Source organism: Triturus cristatus, chromosome 6, assembly GCF_964204655.1.
Source record: "Triturus cristatus chromosome 6, aTriCri1.1, whole genome shotgun sequence".
Classification (NCBI taxonomy): Eukaryota; Metazoa; Chordata; class Amphibia; order Caudata; family Salamandridae; genus Triturus; species Triturus cristatus.
Genome location: NC_140589.1, coordinates 717055576 through 717075922, shown reverse-complemented (window position 1 = coordinate 717075922; position 20347 = coordinate 717055576). Strand labels below are relative to the sequence as shown.

General features: G+C 48.8%; 1 protein-coding gene across 1 annotated transcript in view; it reads right to left on the bottom strand.

The window, feature by feature from the left end:
* Nucleotides 1–20347, bottom strand: part of SEC63 (SEC63 protein translocation regulator) — a 669334-nt gene that overhangs the window by 226373 nt on the left and 422614 nt on the right. The window contains exon 15 of the mRNA XM_085611209.1: nt 4247–4306. Within this exon, the coding sequence (XP_085467335.1) occupies nt 4247–4306 (60 nt within the window). The remainder of the gene's footprint in view (nt 1–4246; nt 4307–20347) is intronic.

Genomic DNA, 20347 nt, shown 5'->3' with positions numbered 1-20347 from the left:
TGGAGAGAGCATGGAGTTAGTAGAACACTAGGAAAATTGAGACTTGAAGAGCGGACGAGCCAGTTGAACAGGAGGAGGAAAATAAAAGGTGACATAAAAAAAAAGCAGAAAGAATTCACAGAAACTAGAGCCAGAGGTCAGCGGCAAGATGCGGAGAAAAGGCGGGGGAGGAGCTATAGGTAAACTAGTTTGGGGGGGGGGGGTGGAGAAGATAGGATTAATTTTCAGAGAGTTTTGAGTCATGTCTGAGTTTGGTTAAGGAACACATTGATTGGAAAATACAATTTATTTCAATACTGTTATTTTTCACCTTTTAACGATGTTTAAACTGCAGGAAAGCAATGCTAGGGAAGGGGGGGGGGGGTCGAGGGTTCTTGTAACGTTAATGGCTGTGACTCATGGCTCGGAAATCTGCGCGAGGCTGTCAACTGCAATACACGGGCTTATGTGGTCAGTCTGACGGATGGAGCCCGGCCTGCCCTGCGAGGCTGAGCCCCATCCATATCCCGAGTTAACAAGGATGTGATAACAAGCAGGAAGTGGGATAAGGGAGGGGGTGGCAAATGGTGTGCACTTTCACGGATAGGGTTCAAATGATCAAAGCCAAATAGAGAAATGTCAACAACGCGATGGGGACGGGGTCCATGCTTTTGGTGTGCACGTGAACGTCTGCTACTGCGGTGGGGCCCCGCTCTGGAGTTTCTTGTAAAGACGCCTGGGAACATTACACCACATGTTGCAGAGTCTGACCGGAGGGTCAGCCACATATCTGTGTCATCAAAACACATCAATCCCTCTAATGTAAAACGCGATTTCAAAGCGCAAACAAATGAGAAACGGGGGCTATGGGTAGAATGGATTCTGTTGGCCCTTCTGGCCAAACATGTGAATGATTGGGAATTACATTGTACGCTTCCCCTCGACCATTCTTCTTTAATGACGTTCACACCTCTTCAGGTACGGATACGCACTGACTAGATGTAACACGCTTCTAGGCTCCTACGCGGTCCGAATATTGCAAAGGGTACCCACATTTACAGCAATTGATATCCCAATGTGAAGTACGGTGGACGTGTGATGTATATTGCACGTTGCTATATATATTTGCTGCCTAAATACCCAGGCTATGGGCGCTAACTAAAGCGGACACTGTTTTCCAACTCATTATAAATGCCAATAATTCTTTAAGTATTTCCAGCAAGGATCTCTTTAAATACGGGCTGCACAGCCTGACTACTTGCGCCGACATTAACTACCAACCCATTTCGGGAATGGTAATAAATAAAGGATTTAGACAGTACATTAAGAGGAAAAAAAAAATTAAAAAACACAGGCACACATATATACTCGAGAACGAAAAAACTATCAAAAAGCAGATATGCTCCAAGCTTGAGTCACAACGAATCGCAGATGAATGCACATTTTGACCGAATCAGCTATACCAAACAACGAGATGATTTAGGATTTTACAAAGACGCACAACTTGCAATGACAACTGTTAACGTTTTAAGAAATTGTGGACTGCTTCCAGAAATACGCCAGGAAGCAGTTCACAGACAGTCCATAAAACACGAGTATGTTGAGGATTCTACTTTACACGAGATTAACAGCAGTGATCTGTGCGTGGCGTGACGTTCAATTACCCGGGGTGTGTGTGGGGGAGTGGGGCACGAGGGCGGCCCGCGCCCATCGTGCGTACCACCTTAAAGGTGGCCACTCATGCTAGGCTGGGGACGCGGCCAAGGCGCTCACCCAGCTGAAAATTGCTCGACGAGTACAGCCGCAAACTGCACAGCTTCCGAAGCACCGAGGGCCAAACTTACATGAACATAACCTACCAAATTGTTATCCTGTGCAAGTGTACATCCTTCCGACTCAATTCATTTTTACAAATTAAGTTAATCACATCTGCTGGCCTTGCCAGTTCCGAGAAGCGTAAAAAAGCAATGCCTTGAGTACACAACACGTACAGATGAGACACGAATGACAGCAGGGTGATTGTGTGTACTTTTAATAAGTAAAATAGTTCAGACTTCACAATGCACGATGTTTTTCCGGGAAGTCGTAATGACTTGAAATAACAAGACAAGCCCGGCGGAGCGTGGCGCGCGCGCGCTTGGGGGCGGGGGAGCGCATTCCAGGCGGGGGAGCGGACCCTTTGAAGTGCTCCCAAAAAGCGGAGTGCATGGCGGCACCATGCGCGTGATTGTGCGCGTGCTAGCAATGCAATCCGCTTTTTGGGAGCACTTTGAAAAGCCCTTTTACAATAGTCTCGCTTTGCGATCGCTTACGCGATAGCAAGGCGAGACCTAAAAAGGATGGATTAGAAGAGATTGGGAAGGATTTTAGGGATGAGAGCGCTGCCTTCAGTTTGAGCATGTTAAAGTGATTTGAAAGCGCCCCCTTCATCAAGATGAGAGGTCATCTACGTGGCTCCTCACTGCTCCATTTATGCATCTGTTGGAATGGAACGCTCAGAAATATGACACATTCCAAAAGAATTTGAAAAAGCTTGAGATATTGCCATCTAGACGAGAGGAGACTTTTCGGACTCATCAGCCATTGTCCTCCATGTCTGAACAGATAGATGCCAGATAAACGCTTTTTCGATTCTTGGGTCTAGTGTTGCCATTACATATTGAATGATTTGATAGGTTGGAGGAGTGATTTCTTCATATTAATCTGCAATCTGAAGCCTTGAACAAGCTTTATGATTGTCTGCAAATCCAGCAGTACTTTGTGAACAGTGCTAGACATGAGTAATCAATCATTGAGTTAAGTACAGGTGAAGGCTCCTCGCTGCCAAAGCGATGTTGCTTCCAAAGACATGCATTTGGAGAACTTGAAAGGGGTGTGGGGGCTGGGTTTCAAGCCAAAAGAAAGGACTTTATATTAGTACTGTTTTTCGAATTTTGAACCATATAAATCTTCTGGGTTTTTTACAGATGGGGACATGAAAAGTAAGCTTAATGTAAGTGTATTGAGCACATGTAGTTTTCCTGACAGAGTAGGAAAAATCTGCTGCAGTGCAAACATTCAGAATTTCTACTTTGACACATGTGCTCCCTAATCTGAATTCCAAAATTGGTTGATATAGTTAAGCTAGTACTAAGCAACTTTTGGCTGAGTAGCAGGAGTAGATGTCCTTGTCCCTCCAATGCTTTATTGCAGTTTTCAACAAAATTGCTCACTTTCTCCACCAGAAGATTCACGATAATCTGGCTGACCAAATGTGCTGGCATTATGGGAAGAGAGCAGAAAAGTGAGATTTTCCATTCATTCCGCATAACATGAACAACTCATTTGTGAAATGTTATTTTATGCCATGAAGGAAATGGTTGGTATTACTCACTCCTTCTGGGATGCTATGAGGTGGTTAAGAAAGTAGTAACTGTTTTCGTGCTGGAGCATTTCATGCGACTGCAGCATGCTGCTAGAAATCCTTGGCATCTGGATGTGTTTTCCTACTGAAAAGGGGGCCTCTATTGTTGTTACGGGGTATGTGGTTGTCTCTTCCAATATAAAATGAGGGAACATTGCTGGCCTCTACCATAACCTTCGAGATCATCTTTTGGGAACCCTTTGCACCTCTCAAAATGAACTGCCTTCAGAATCTCCACTTTTCTCTTTATATCCTAATACCTGAATGAGTGCCAAAAGACCCTGTAGAGGGAACTTCCAGGACTTTGTTTTGGGCGAAGAGAGTCAGAGACTATCACTCCTATTACAATCTTGGTTCTGCCTGGGAAACAGTTCATCAAACTATTTCAACAAATCCCAAATGTCGGTGTTGTATAACCCCAAAAGAGAAGAGTAACCAGTTTTCATGGAAGAGGTCAATAAAGAGAAACTTTTCTCAACAATTATTCAATCTTAATGCTCTCTTTGGGGGAGAGCTGAGGATACTCTCCAATATAATGCTTAGTAAAAGCTCAAACCACAAAGATACTGTCGCAGCGGTGCCTCCAAGAAAACACAGATGTCAGACTCTAAATGTTTCTATTTTTGTTCCACCCGAATGCATAGAGGTGGCGAGACCTAGGCATGTTGAAAGTCTCTAAGAGTCAAGACACATTCACAAATGTCATTAGGGAAGGGAAAACTGTGGATAACTGAACAAAGATACAAAAGAAACTGATGGACAGGCCTATAGAGCTGACAAAATGACCTGGGATTGGTATTTCTCACCAGAAAAAAAAGTTTCAAAGTCATTAGAACAGAGAGAATCAACTGCATTTGCACTCACTGCCTCCTCTGGAGTTTGATCTTCTGCTGCACATGTGGATTGTTCTTTTTCAAACACATCCTAACAAACAAAAACAAATATATTTCATTATACTTCAATGGATTATCAATCAGCAAACTATATGTAACTATAAAAATTCACTATAAATGAAGCAACACATTAAAACACATTAGATCGCTCAATATGATCAACAAAAAAAGATTCTGATCAGTGAAGGTTTCCACACATTTTCATATTGTAATTCAGTAGCACTTTACCACATCTGAGAGCTACATTCTGCACTACATTCATTAGGAACTGCAAGGGGACCAGAAATCAACCACAAGTCTCACTTTTGCATGTGGAGTAACTTAACACTTCTGGAGCAAAGGGATAAACCGGCAGCTGCATTCCCACGATCGAGAACCACACCAATTGCAGTTCCACGTCCATTTTCTCTGTGTCACACAAACAATATCCCCTACTAGGCAGCGGGTTTGAAGAAGTGGTCAAACAAGGAAATCTTGAAGCACAGCCCGTGTGAAATGGCCATCTCGCCTCACTTCGGAGCCCAAGTAATACTAGTTGGCGAAAGTATGAACAGATGCCCATGTCACCACACTGCAAATTTGATCCAGAGGTGCAACCATAGTGAGTGCTCAGATTGAATACTTCACACTGGTATAATGATAGTGGATTCCCCTGGGGGTTGGGAATTGATTTTTGCAAGGGCATAACACATTATGATTTACAAAATGATCTAGCATGATACGGTCCTTGTAGAAGGCTGGCTTAGTATATGCTACACACTTATTTAAGTGAAGCACCTTGCACTAATCCATACAATCCTTATGGTGGTTTTAGAGGTCTTAGACGACCGTAGAAAGTTCTCTAAGAGGTAACTGTGGAGAGCAGCCTTCAGACTTAGTACAGAAGGAGTGTTAAGCAGCTTGCTTTACCAGATTTGATCATGTAGTGTAGGTTAAACGTAAAAGAAAGTCACAGTGTAGTTATAAAAATGTTTATTTATTACACAACACTCACTTACACATTGGTATATCTCCTACCCGGAGAGATCAACCCAAATACACACAATACTTCAATTGCAAAGAGGTAAGTAAGCACAATACACAGTGGTCTCCACGGGGAGACCAAATCATATACTAAGAAAGGGGAATGAGAACTGCGACCGAAGTTGGGACTTAGACCAGGAGACTTAGAATATCTGGGGACCCAAGGAACCACCCAAGGTAAGTACCCAGGAACCCCACTGAGACTGTGTGCAGAGTGGAAACACAGTTGCGTCCTCAATAGAAGTCAACGGGAAAGACGCAGCTGCGGTTTTGAAGAAAGACCATGAAGAAACCCAGAGGAATATGGAAGGCTGGGGAGTCATCCCACCTGTTCATACCCCAGGAACCAGGATAAATACACCAGGGAAGTCGGGTGCATAGGTGTGAAGTGACATCAGAAACCGGCGTAAAACTACAATGGAGGACTTCAGTAAAGATGCTGCTGGCAAAGACTGTGCAAGAGTCCAGTGGAATCCAAGGGAGGATTCTTGAAGAGAAGAACCTGCAAGCAGAAGAGACAGTGTATGCCACTCAGAGGTGACCAGGAGACACAGAAGAGCAATTCCCACCTATGACAGCAGATGCAGGAGTGATGACTGTGACCTTGTCGCTGCAGCTGTGAGGAGCAGGGTATGCTGAGGAAGACCAGGAGCCATTCACATGCTGTCCTACGTCAGAAGTTAAGAACCAGGGGGGTCGGTGTCCAGTGGGAGCACCAATATACCTTGGCAGCAGCAACAGACGTGGAAAACGATGAAGGAGCAACGTTGAGACCTGCAAGGTCCAAGAGACTCACCAAGTGCAGGAGAGTCAGAGCACGCCCGAGCAAGCAGGGGAGCCCTCTGAAGCAAAAGAATAAAGACCCTTGAGAGGACCCAGAAGTCACACGCACAGAAGTCGGAAGAGGACCTCTAGCAGCTCACCAAAGATGATGGCCCACGGTGCAGAGGATACGGTGAGGATGTAAATCTTGGCAGGAGGAAATGCTGGAGCTTCTTGTAGCCAGAAGATCTCTGGAGTGCAGAGCCAACAAGCCTTGGAAACGGCAAGTCAACGTGGTGCACAGGGGTTCGGTCCCAGGGGTTCCGACAAGTTGCCTCAAGATTGAAGAGAGGACAGGTAAGGCCTCAAGGGAGTTGCAGAACCTCCAACTGTGTTGCTGAGCCTTTCGAAGTCCCTGGGATGTCAGCAGCAGCAGACCGGTCAGCTTTGTTGCTGTGCCTGCAAGTGCAGGGAGTTAATCCTTCACTCCAAGGGAGATTACTTCGGGTGTCCCTTATGCCCACAGGTCTGTTGAAGATCCTGGAAGAAGCACAGACACAGACAATGAAGAAGACTTGCAGAACAGCGAGACCAGGAGCAGCAGGAGTCTTCCTTGATGCAGTCTCGGTTCCAGGCAAAGTCCAGCGAAGTCCAAGTGTCCAGACGGTCAAAGAGTGACGTGGTTTCATGGCTTGCGTTTTGTCCCACAACGAATCTGAGGACCTACCCGCACTTCTCGCTTCAAGAGAGTTCACGCGATGGCCAAAACCCTCTACTTTGTCATGGAAGCCGGTGATCTCTGCATGGATAGACAATCTCTGCCGTAAGATCAGTAGTCTTCATGTCTAGGATCTGCAGCCGGTGGCCCACCGCCGTTATTTCCTTGTTTCCCCGAGCCAATTGCAGACATAATAGGATCTACTAAAGGTCCACGGCCAATGCACAATCCAAGCGTGGCTCAGTTCCCGGGAGGGTGAGCTTCCAGTTCATTAAGACGAGGCGGGGGTGGAAAGGATCCAACCAGATGCGCTTCATACTGGCCAACGTAATGGCAAATAAGCAGTCACTACTTTTAGATCAAATTCTATAACTGTTCCAGTTGGGTTTCACCTGACACAGGTCAACCGCACCCAACCTAAGGACCATCTTCTCGCTATTAAACAGAGTGTCGCCTGAGACACCAGCAGCGGTGGCGCTTCTGGATGCAGAGAAGGCATTCGACTTGCTTGAATGGCCTTTCCTTAAAGCAACACTTCGCAAGCTTGGCATACCTTTCTTCCGGATCCCTTCCCCATAACCAGGGACACCCGGCAGGGCTGCCCACTATCACCATTACCATTCATTATTGCCATGGGCCCCCTGATCAAACAGTACAAGTGAAAGTCGGGAACCGCACATACGCCACATTCGTAGGGGAGCGTGAGTGTCTCCCATGCTATACGTGGCCTTCGGCCAGCCCACACCAAACAGATTAACCCCTTCAGCGCGGCGCGGATTTCCGCGCCGCGCTGAAGATTCCGTGCGCGGGCGGGGCCATGACGGAGCGGTTCCGTCATGCGCACAGCGCAACCGACGCACGTGACGGAACCGCTCCGTCACAAGCGTCGAACGGGTTAACAGGCCGCGGAGCTGTGAGAAGAACGCCTTAGTCAATGGGATGGGTATGTTTACAAAAGGATATAAGAAACACCGAAAACCTAGGATCGGCCATTTTGGAGACATGTCGGACCCATGTATAAACTGGGATAAATCAGAGCTTTTTCCGATGACTGCTTTAACAATGCCCCTGCCCAGTGAATGCCCCCTTCGATGTGGCAAATTTGTGGTTCAAAACATCCGCTTGTACTAGCTAGTGGCACAGGCTCAGTTTGCGTATAATTGGTTCCATCCAGATGCCTGTGTACCCTACAATTAACCTGAGCAGGATTTAGCAGACCCCATACCGGTCAAGGCTATACTGCCACAAGGCATTCGACTGGACCCACTGATGCTCAAATGCTTTCCACTACCTGCTGAGCCTGGCAAAAACTCAGCAGACTGCTGGGCTGTGACTCCTTGTACCCCCCTAAATTATCTCTACCCCACAAGCGGTGTATTCTCCTAACCTCTGAGAGATTGATGCTACGCACCCTGCGGAAATTGCCGTTAACACCTTTGGGGACCATTTCCCAAACGAACATATCTGGACACAGCTTGACATATCCCAGAACACAGAACTATCTTACATGGACAGAATCATTCTCACTAGAATGAACAGCACCTTACGTACAGTAATGCAGTCTTATCATGTATCCCCTGTGGAATTTCCGCCTCTCACACTTCTCATAACAGACTACGACGGCTCGCACCTGATCACTAAACTCTACCGCTTGTGTATGGCTTTGAAACAGGTGTATGATAAGGGAACAGGCCGCCGCTGGGAGGAAGACCTGGGACATCCACTCTCAGACAAAAACTGGGCTCACCGCTGTGCACAAATTAAACTTGTATTGCCTAACCACTGCCACAAACTTCTACAATTTCAATTTGTCCACAGATCCTAGGTCACCCCAGTGGAACTGGCTAGGTATGACCCTTCCAAATCCTTGCAGTGCCCTAAATGCGACGTGCCTGGAGCCGATTTTGTTCACATGACATGGACCTGTCCATGATCTCCTCCTATTAAGCATCGGTATTTCAAATACTAGCAATCATGATCTCCAAAACGCTCGCACCGTCTCCCAAGCTGGCCCTGTTGAGTATTGTCTCAGACATCCCTATCTGCTACCGCAAATTCGCAGCTATCGACCTATTATTAGCCAAGAAGGAAATTGCAGTACATTGGAGAGATTGGCTTTGCCACCAAAGGAGGCATGGCTCTGGAGCATGGCCTACTGTGACATGCAAACACTGCAGCCCCCCACTTCCCATCGCAAGAATATTTGGCATGGATACCGCTCCTACCTACTCGCTCTGCAGCCCAGCTCTCAGACGCCTTCTCCTCTCCCCACTCAAGACCATGGCACTGCCTCACCAGTTTCCGAACAACTCCCCATTCACCCTGGGTGCTAACCCCCCTACGTCTTGCAGCACATTCGCATAAGGGCTCCCTCATACAGGATCGGATACACTCAGACTCAGCTCCTATGTATTACATAACTGCGTTACCACCTAAACAAATTTACTCAAAGCATTTATATCTACCCTCCCACCCCCTTTTTGTATTGTGGTTTTGTATGAGGTTTGCCGATTTCTCCCCAACAATTTGCTGGAGTGCTACAAAGTACTATTTATAGACGAGATCAATAATGATGTAATATCTGGCAACTATGCGGCTAGAGTAGCACCATGGACACTTTACCAGACAAGATGACGTGATCAATGTATGTTTGTACTATTCCCTTAATAAAGCAATAAAAACAAAAATATAAAAAATAAAAAGACTAGACAGAGACCCAAAGCAGGGATTCATATCTATGTCCCTGTAAATGACTGACACCTGGTGGGGTCTGGGTATCAACAGCCTGGTGACTTTCCACCCGTGGCCCTCCTCCTAGCGAACAATGCCATAAGGGTACGCTGGGCCAGCAGGGACTCTGCCAGGCGCCGCTGACTGTAGAGAACTCTTGCAGTTTGGCACTAAATAGATGACTCGGGAGCCGTCTGGAGACCCAGAGTTCATTACACAGAAAGAAATACTGGCATGCCCACCAAGTCTCCCATGGCTGCTGATGGCCCGTAGTGGTGGTGGTGGTGGCGGGGGAGAGGGGTTTGGGGGTACAACTCCCTGTAAACAAAATGGCTATCACCAGACTCTGCACCAACCACAGCCCCTCCAAAATCTGCCCCAGTACTGTGCTTGTGGTGTGCAACCTGCAAGTCAATGAGGACTGTGCTTAAAAGTACCCTGGCGGCTCATGTCCCTATAATGAGCCTCTGGCATTTCGGTTCTGGGGCAGAAGAGACAGAGTATGGCGAAACTGTCCAAAAGTACATTAGGTAGGCTAGGGGCTCCAATGATGGTGGCAGGAGGGAATGCTGGCCGAGATTCCCGTTGTGTGGATCTCCTTCACAAAACATGTCCCCTGCCTGGTGACATGGTCAGGGGGGGCCTTGACTTGGGATTTTATTATAAACGTAGTGATCATGCTAATGTCCTTTAATCATGAGCACTGTAAGGTTACAGCCAGTGGTACAGGATTAGGCATGTGTCTCAACAGGATAATTTACATTTTTATGGTCACAAGGGCAATGGAGGTCACAGGACTTGGCCTACACACCTCAGGAAGAGGACCGTCCGCCCGCTGGTGCCCTGTTGCTCAGGGTGGGCGGGGTGAAGTAGGTCTCTGAAATCGTGAAGGCCTTTAGTCGGGCCGCAGCCTCTACAAAAACAGTAGTGGGCAGCAGGAGGTGCGTTGGTTCATGCGCCACACTTCAGGGCTTGAGCAAGGCTCGTTATGGGAGACCCCAGACCTGTCTGTTTGTGGGGGCCAAGCGGTAACCACTGCTCTTCTGGCTTCCAACAATGGAGGGTCCACCACCGCTGGTTCAAACCGCCTCAGCGTCTAACTTAGAGAGTTAACTCTTCATTTTAAATTTCTCCCATTTCAAATGCAGAAACCTGTTCCGCAAAAATGTTCATAATATGGAACATTTTTCTGCACTTTGAATTTCTCCCACTTAAAATAATGACTGTATTTTTGAGTTATAAATATGCCACATTATCTACTAGCCACTTGAAGCAAGATGTCTGTTGTGTATCCACCTAGCAATCCCAACTTTTGAGATGGGGTTTCCTTTATGAGGTGGTGAGAAAGCTACAAACAGTTGGTTTGTTTTTCTAAAAGGTTTAGTTCTGTCAATGTAATAAAGTATAGCTCTTTTGACTTCCAGTGTGTGAAGAGCTCTTTCTGCTATAGAATCTGGATTTGGGGGAAAAAACAGGTAATTCCACCGATTGTTTAAGATGGAAAGCTGAGATTACTTTGAGAAGAAATGTTTGATTTGTTCTAAGAACCACCTTGTTATGATGTATTTGTAAGAATGGTCTTATATGCTTAAAGCCTGGATCTCACTTACTCTTCTGAGAGAGGTGATTGCGACTAGGAAAGCTACTTTCCATGTAAGGAACTGCAGTTCGCATGTGTGTAAAGGTTCAAATGGATGTCCCATGAGCCTAGTAACGACAATGTGTAAATTCCACACTGGAGAGGGTGGGATGTGGGTGGAATTATCTTTTAAGGCCTTCCATGAACGTTTTAATAGCAGGTACCCTAAATAATGACAAATGTTGTCTGTTTTGCAGGTAGGCGGCAAGGGCCGCAAGATGGAGTAGTTTCTTTTCTGTAACTCCAGTTCTGTAGTAGGGGATCTCTGTGTATAGTCATAATCTAGTGAATAGTCCCGCCCATGTGCGGGGACCCCGGAGCAATAAAAAATAATCTCTTAAGGTGTCAAATCATGCAGACCTGCATCCACCTTTAAGAGAGAATTTAATTTAAAGACAGATAATGCAGCCTATATCCACAGGCTACACTGTCCAGTACTTCAACTAGAAAATTCCACCAACATCCACAAACAGCACTGCCTGTCCAGCTTTTCTCCACAAGGGAAAAAACCCTGCCTCTACCAGCAAAAGCCTCTGGAATGATAGAGAGGAAGGAATGGACAGACAAGCCCCATAGGCTGCCATTATGTGGCTCAGAACAGGATACTGTGCCTTTAAGAAAACTTTCCAGAACTTTCCCAGTATCCCAGAATGCACTGCAGGTCCCTTTTACTTTCAGTTCTTTTTGAAGGCGTAGCACGCCAGACCTGTAGCATTCCTTACATGAATAATCATCTCTCCACCGGGGAGGAGGGCGGGCGCTTATGACTATCACAGAGATACCCCTACTACAGAACTGGAGTTACAGAAAAGAAACTACTCCTTCTGTAGTAGGGGATCTCTGTGTATAGTCATAATCTAGTGAATAGAATGGCAAGCCCATCCCCACACCAACACTGCGGTGGAGAAGAAACAAGACAATACCACTACTGTGCGAACAGATTTCGCAGCGAAGCCTGCCCAACCTGAGCATCTGCCCTGGCATCCGCGTCCAGACAGTAATGCGCAGCAAAGGTATGGACCGACTTCCAAGTGGCCGCCTTGCATATTTCTGCAATCGGAACATTACGCAGCAAAGCAGTCGTGGCAGCTTTGCCCCTGGTGGAATGAGCCTCAGGTTTACCCCCTAAGGTCTTATTAGCCTTTTGATAACACAATTGTATGCAGGACACAATCCACCGAGAGATGGACTGCTTAGAGGTCGCGAGACCGGTCCTGACTGATCCATAATTAATAAACAATTGGTCTGACCTACGAATATCCTTGGTCTTATCAAGATAAAATTTCAACACCCTCCGAACATCCAGGGAATGGAGAGACCTTTCCGCTGGCGAAGAGAGATTCTGAAAGAACGTAGGTAAAGTTATGGTCTGGTTGACATGAAAATCAGAGATAACCTTAGGAAGAAATTTAGGGGGAGTACGCATAACAACCTTAGCAGCGTGAAATACAGTATAAGGTTCTTGACAACATAATGCCTGAAGTTCACTCACCCTGCGGGCCGATGTAATGGCCACTAGGAACGCCGCCTTCCAGGATAGGTGCTGCAACGAAGCCTTGTGAATGGGTTCAAAAGGCTCCTTCATCAGTCTGGACAGCACCACATTTAAGTCCCAGGAAGGCGAGGGAAGTCTGACAGGAGGAAACACTTTCTTCAAGCCTTCCAAAAAATCCTTGACCACAGGGATCTGAAAGAAGGAAGTCTGTGAAGGGCATTTCCTGTAAGCAGTCAAAGCCGCCAGATGAACCTTAATGGAATGGAAATTAAGGCCGGACTGCGCCAAATGTAAAAGATATGGAAGGATGACATCTTCCTTACATGTCGTAGGGTCAAAGCTCTTGGACTTGCACCAGATACAGAACCTCTTCCACTTGTAGGCATAGGACGTCCTAGTGGAAGGCCGTTTATAGACTCCTTCACTATGTCCATACAATCTTCTGGTAGATTCAAATGACCATATTGCACTCTCTCAGGAGCCATGCCGCCAAACTCAAAGACGAGAGGTTGGGGTGCACCGTCTGCCCCCCGAACTTCGTGAGAAGGTCCGGCCTGCACGACAGCCGTATGTGAGGAAGAAGCGACCGGTGAAGTAGGTCCGTGAAACACCACTGTCTGGGCCATTCCGGAGCAATCAGGATCATCAGAGCCCCTGACTGGGACAGTTTGATGAGCACCGCCGGAATCAGGGGAATGGGTGGAAAAGCGTACAGAAAGCTGTTCGACCAGTCGATCCATAGCGCATTCCCCAGCGTCCCCCGCTGGTAGTACCTGGATGCGAAGTCTCGGCATTTGCTGTTTTCGGCGGTGGCGAACAGATCTACGTCTGGAGTCCCCCACCTTGCGAAGACTTCTCCTAGTACTTCGTCGTTTATGACCCATTCGTGGTTTTCCTGAATCAGTCTGCTCAGTGCGTCCGCCTGAACATTCTGCACCCCTGGCAGATGCGTGGCCGTAATCGTCAGTCCTCGGGCCAGAAGCCAGTGCCAGATCGTCTGCGCCTCCTGCGACAGAGTGCGCGATCTCGACCCCCCCTGCTTGTTGAGGTAATACATAGTGGTTGTATTGTCCGTCTGTATCAGCAGCGAGTTGGTCTGGAAGGACGGAAGGAAGGCCTTCAACGCCAGGAAGACCGCTCTGAGTTCCAGGAAATTGATGTGGTACGTCGACTCCAACGGGGACCACTTTCCTTGAATCTGCAATTCCCCGGAATGCGCTCCCCAGCCTTGGAGAGATGCATCCGTCACGACACTCTTCGTGGGAATGTCCTTGTGAAAGGGAACCCCCCTGAGGAGATTCTCCGCCGAACACCACCACTTCAGAGACTGAAGAGCATGTAGAGACAGCCGTATCTTGTCGTCCCAAGAACCTGTCTTCTGATCCCACTGATCCTCCAAGCACTCCTGCAGTGGTCTCATGTGCAGCCGTGCGTGAGGCGTGAGGAAGATACAGGAGGCCATCGATCCCAGCAGTGAAGACACCTTCCTCACTGTCGTCGATGGAGCAATCCGGAGGACCTGAGCCTTCCGAAGGAGTGATAACCGTCTCTCCTCCAAAGGAGACACGCTTGCAGACCGCGTATCGAGAAGGATGAGGCCTTGATCAACCAATCGTCCAGGTACGGGTAGACAAACACCTTGTTCCTCCGCAGGTGTGCCGCCACCACCGCCATGCACTTCGAGAAGGTCCTGGGCGCAGACTTTAGCCCGAATGGCAGTACTGTGTATTGATAGTGATTGGCGCCGACTTGGAATCGCAGGAACTTCCTGTGCTTCCGTGCAATGGGCACATGGAAGTACGCATCCTGTAGATCTATGGCACAGAGCCAGTCTCCCCGTTGCAGCTGAGGGTAAATCTGATGCAACGATAGCATGCGAAACTTCTCTGCGAATCCATTTGTTTGCCTGTCGCAAATCCAGAATGGGCCTGAACTCGTTCTTGTCCTTCTTGCGAATGAGGAAGAACCGGGATTACAGACCTCTTCCCCTTTGAGACAGAGGTACCTCTTCTACCGCCTTTTTTCTCAACAAGATGTCTGCCTCCGCCTGGAGTTCTCGCAGCTGAAACTGAGAGCTTACCGGCGGAATCGCTGGAGACGGGCCGACAAACCGAAGACTGTATCCATTGCAAACAATATTCAGCACCCACTCGTCTTGAGTAATTTTTCTCCACTCTGCCGGAAACAATTGAATGCTTCCCCCCACTGGAGTGGGTAACGGTTGCGGGGGAAGTAGTCGCTCAGGGTCGAGACCCGGCCGGGCCCTTGGTAGTAGTAGCGGCCTGCTGGCCTCCTCTACCCTTCTGGCGTTTTTGGAAGGGTTTCCGGAACTGCTGCTGTTGGTGCTGTTGCTGTCCCGAACCCTGCCCACGCCCTCTGCCCGTAGACCTGAACCGTCTCTGGAACGGGCGCTTCTTCTTCTCGGCCTTCTCCAACCCGACAGCCGTCAGGGTCTCCGCCTCGGTCTTCATGCGGGCCATCTCATCATCCGCATGTTTACCAAACAGGGTTTCCCCCGAGAAGGGCAGATTGGCTACTCTGTGCTGAGCCTCTGGCTTGAGCGACGTCAGGCACAGCCAAGAGTGACGCCTTTGGTGGACGCCATGACAGTAGGCGTGCGCCGCCAACAAGGAGACATCCGCTGCCGCACTGATGACCTGGTTCAAAACCAGCATACCCTCTCGCACCGTTTCCAGGAAGTCCTCCTTCCTGTCCCGAGGCAGCAGGTCCGCATATTGTTGGAGGGACTCCCACAGTGCCCGGTCGTAACGCCCCAACAGCGCCCCCGCACTCGCCGCTTTCATGGTGGTAGACGCGGTCCCACAGAGTCCAGCCAGCGGCTTTCCTTGTCGGGCGGTACCGTCGATGAAGGAACTGTCGCATGCTGTTTCCTCGCCGCCGTCACGATGACAGAGTCCGGCTTCGGGTCCATCCATAAAAAAGCAGGGTCCGAGTCCGGGGCCCGATACTTTTTCAGGAGCCGCGAGGGGGCGGATTTCGTCACCGCGGGAGTGAGGAACAACTCCAACGCGGGTTCCACCAGCCCCGGCACTAGAGGCAGCAGGTGGTGAGACAGGTGTTTTTTGTGTAGAGTCTCGAATATCAAGGACGTCGTGGGTGTCGGTACCATCACCGTGATCCCCAACTTGGCTGCGCCCCTCAGCAGCACCTCCTGGAAGGAGACTAGATCGTCCACAGGAGACACCCTAGTCCCCGGTGAGTCCGACAGCGTTGGTGAGAAATCCCTGGCCGAGGACAGTGTGCGCGACCTGGACCTGTGCCTCCTATGGCGATGTCCTGATGTTGATGAAGATGACCGCCTATGGCTCCGTGACCTTTTCCTCCTGAAGGAGCGGGAGCGTGACCTCCTCGGCTTCGGCCTGTCCGCCGGTCTAGCCGGGCCCGGAGACCGTGGATGTCGCGGCCTCGGCGTCCCCTACAGTGGAGTCGGATACCTGGGCAGGGAGACCGACCGCGGCGGAACTGCAGGTGGCCCCAACGGAGTGCAAGGCAGTATAGACCGAGGAGGGGGAGGTGGAGGCGGTGACGCAGGCGGTGGTGGTGGAGGCGGTGGTGGTGATGGCGGTGGAGGAGGAGGAGTCGGTGGTGGCGATGGCGTAGGGATCCGAGGAGGTGTATACACCACGGAGTACACCGATCCCGGCGACTCCGTTCCCCTCTTACTCCTGGCGTCAGGGCTCCCCCTGCGCCGTCTCGAAGACTAACCCCTCTGCGACGTCGGTCTCCTCCTCGACGTCGGTCTCCTCCTCGACGTCGAGCGCCTCCGCGACGTTGTTTGCCTCCCCGACCTCGATCTTCTCGACCTCGATCTTCTCGACCTCGATCGCTTTGACGTCGATCTTCGTGACGTCGATCGCCTCGACGGCGACCTTCTTCTCTTCGCCGACAGCGAGCGGCGCTCTCCCCTCGACAGCGAGCGCCGACGCCGGGCCTGATCGACGCCGATGGCTCGACGTAGACGGCGTCGTCGCAGAAGATGCCGATGTCGTCGACGGCGGCCTGTTCAGCTCCTTCGACGTCTAACGTAGACGCCGCTTCTCCCCAGAGCCCTGGGGAGACGGCGAACAGACCGTAGTCATCCCCCTCGACGCCGCCGTCGACGCCCTCGACGGGGAGTGGGGACGCTTGCTGGTCTTCCTGCCCCTGGGGAGCCCCCCAGAGGCCTCAGCATGGGCAGAATCAGCCCCTCCAGACCCACCTCGTGCCTTCAGCCTTCTGTCCTCCAGGACCTGGAGCCTGATCTTCATCCTCTCTCTCAGGGTCCTGGATGAAAAAGAGCGGCAGATCTCACACTCCTCAGGCACGTGGGACTGGGGAAGACAGACGATGCACACCCTGTGTGGGTCTGACTTAGCCTTTTTCCTTTCACAATCAGGACACTTGTCGAACAAGCCAGGCATGCTGACAACACCAGAAGGAAAGGACTTTACTACCACTAAATCACTTGAAAAGTGACAAACAAACCCTTGAAAAGGGAGAGCTCAATGCTCCAGGGTCCTGCTAGCAGGAGCCGGAAAAAAGAACTCAAAGTAAAAGGGACCTGCTGTGCATTCTGGGATACTGGGAAAGTTCTGGAAAGTTTCCTTAAAGGCACAGTATCCTGTTCTGAGCCACATAATGGCAGCCTATGGGGCTTGTCTGTCCATTCCTTCCTCTCTATCATTCCAGAGTCTTTTGCTGGTAGAGGCAGGGTTTTTTCAATTGTGGAGAAAAGCTGGACAGGCAGTGCTGTTTGTGGATGTTGGTGGAATTTTCTAGTTGAAGTACTGGACAGTGTAGCCTGTGGATATAGGCTGCATTATCTGTCTTTAAATTAAATTCTCTCTTAAAGGTGGATGCAGGTCTGCATGATTTGACACCTTAAGAGATTATTTTTTATTGCTCCGGGGTCCCCGCACATGGGCGGGACTATTCACTAGATTATGACTATACACAGAGATCCCCTACTACAGAAGTAATCTTATGGACGTGTATGCTAGATTACATCTTTGTAGATGCAGTAAGTAGCGAATGATATTTTGAATCGAAGCATCTAGTGGGTCAATTTTGTTGTTATTGCAGTAAATGACAAAACTTTTCCATTTGGCTGCATAGCAAGCTCTGGTAGTAGGGCGTCTTGCTTCTTTAATAATGTTCATACAGTCCGGTGGGAGGTTGAAGTAACCAAACTCTAGGACTTCAGGAGCAAGATTGCCAGGTTCAGTTGAGCTGGATCTGGATGCCTTATTTCTCCATGGTTCTGTGTAAGAAGCTTTGGGGAGAGGTGTAGTTTTTGGTGTGGAACAACAGAGTTCCAGAATTGTTGGGAACCATGGTTACCGGGCCCATGTTGGAGCAACTAGGATCATTTTGAGAGACTTTTTGTTTGAGCTTGCCCACTACTAATGGAATGAGTGGGAGTGCGGAAAAGCGTACGCAAATCTGCCGGACCAATTCATCCATATCGCACTGCCCTTGGACAATGGGTGTGGATACCTGGCGGTGAAGGTTGGGAATTTTGCATTTGCGTGTGTGGCGAACAGATCTATGTCTGGATGGCCCCACATGTGAAAGAATGGATGAAAAACTTGAGGATGAAGTTCCCATTCGTGTATCTGCTGTGTCTGACGACTGAGCAGATCCACAATCTGATTGTGTGTCCCTGGAAGATGTTCTGCTAGAAGGTATATCTTTTGTGGGGTGGCCCATCTCCATATGTTTTACACTAGTTGAGAAAGCTGCAAAGAATGTGTTCCTCCTTGTTTTTCTATATAATACATTGCTGTCATATTGTCCGTGCGGACAAGGACTGTTTTGTTGGTGAGATGTGGCTGGAATGATTTTAATGCGCAAAAGATTGCTAGTAACGCCAGGTGGTTGATGTGGAGCACTTTTTGTTGAGGGGTCCACCTGCCCTGAATGGTATGGTTTAGGAGATGGGCTCCCCAGCCGGTGAGTGATGCGTCCGCTGTTGGCACGAATTGTGGAACTGGGTCTAGGAATGGCCGACCTTTGGAAAGGTTTTGTGTGTTCCACCACTGCAGAGAGCGATGTGTGTGGCTGTCCACCAACACCAGATCTGAAAGTTGACCTTGAGCTTGGTTCTACTGACGTGCTAAGCATTCCTGTAAAGGACGCATCTGAAGTCTTGCATGGGGTACTATGAAAATGCAAGAAGCCATCATTCCTATGAGCTGCATGAACACTCGAGCTGGTAGTGAGTGTTTGGGTTGAAATTAAGTGATGAGGGTTTGCATACTGGCTATCCTGGCTGGATTGGGGTATGCAAAAGCTTTGGAAGTGCCTATTGTGGCCCATAGATACGGATGTATGTGGGAGGGCTGGAGATGTGATTTGGTGAGGTTTATGGTGAACCCCAAGTTGTGGAGTAGATGAATTGTTTGGCAAGTGTGATGAACACTCTGGTTGTATGACTTGGCTTTTATCAGCCAGTCGTCCAGCTATGGAAACACATGAATTTGTTGTCTCCGCCAGTGGGCGGCTACTACCGCCAGACACTTTGTGAAGACTCTGGGTGCTGTGGTTACTCTGAATGGGAGAACCTTGAACTGATAGTGTTGACTGTCCACTGTAAGCCTTAGATATTTCCTGTGAGCAGGGTGTATAGGAATATGGAATTATGGGTCCTTGAGATCTAGAGTGGCAAGGAAGTCGCCTTGTTGAAGCAGTGGAAGGACCTGTTGAAGAGTGATCGTGTGAAAGTGATCTGACTGTATGTAGATATTGAGAGGTCTGAGGTCCAGTATTGGTCTGAGAGTACCGTCTTTTTTTGGGAATGAGAAAGTAAAAGGAGTAAACCCCTGTACCTTGATGCTGGAGGGGAACTGGTTCTATTGCATGCTTCTGAAGCAGTGAGACAACTTCCTGTTTGAGGAGCATTAGATGTTCTGTGGACATTGGACGTTGTTTGGACGGTATGTTTGGGGGATTTTCTGTAAGTTCCAGGCAGTAACCATACTGGATAATTTGTCTTACCCACCTGTCTGTAGTGATGGAGTTCCAGACAGGTAGGATCTGTGAGAGTCTTCCTCCGACCGAAGTGGAATGGTCTGGAGGGAGTGGAGGGAAGTCATTGTTTGGTAGTGGGGGAGGTTTGATTGTTGTTACCTCGGCCTCTCCCTTTGTTATCATTTCCCCTGTACCCACCTCTAAAATATCCCTTGTTGGGGGATGTTTGTGTGGGGCTTTTGTAGGAGGAGGAGGAAGTAGTGCCTGTACTAATGTTTTTGGATCCGCCCCTATAAAAGGAGCGACAAAAGGAGCCTTGTGTTGTTTGAGACTGTAACGCTCCCATAGATTTTGCAGTGTCTGTATCTTTTTTCTTAAGCTGTATCTACAGCTAGGCCAAACAGGTGTTCTTGATCAAATGGCTGATTTAAGATTGTGGTTTGCACTTCCTGTTTAAAATCAGAAACGCGCAACCATGCATGTCTGCGTAGTAAGACACTGGTGTTGATAGATCTAGAAGCGGTGTCTGCTGCATCGAGGGCACATTTAATGGATGCATTCGTAATTAACTTGCCCTCCTGGACCAGATCATTGGTTTTGTATTGGTCAGGCAAATGTTGAATTAGGTCTTCAAGCTCATCGTAGTGAGCCCGGTCATATCTGGCAAGTAGTGCCTGAGCATTAGCTATCCTCCAGTGATTGGCTGCTTGAGAGGCAACTCATTTGCCTAATGCGT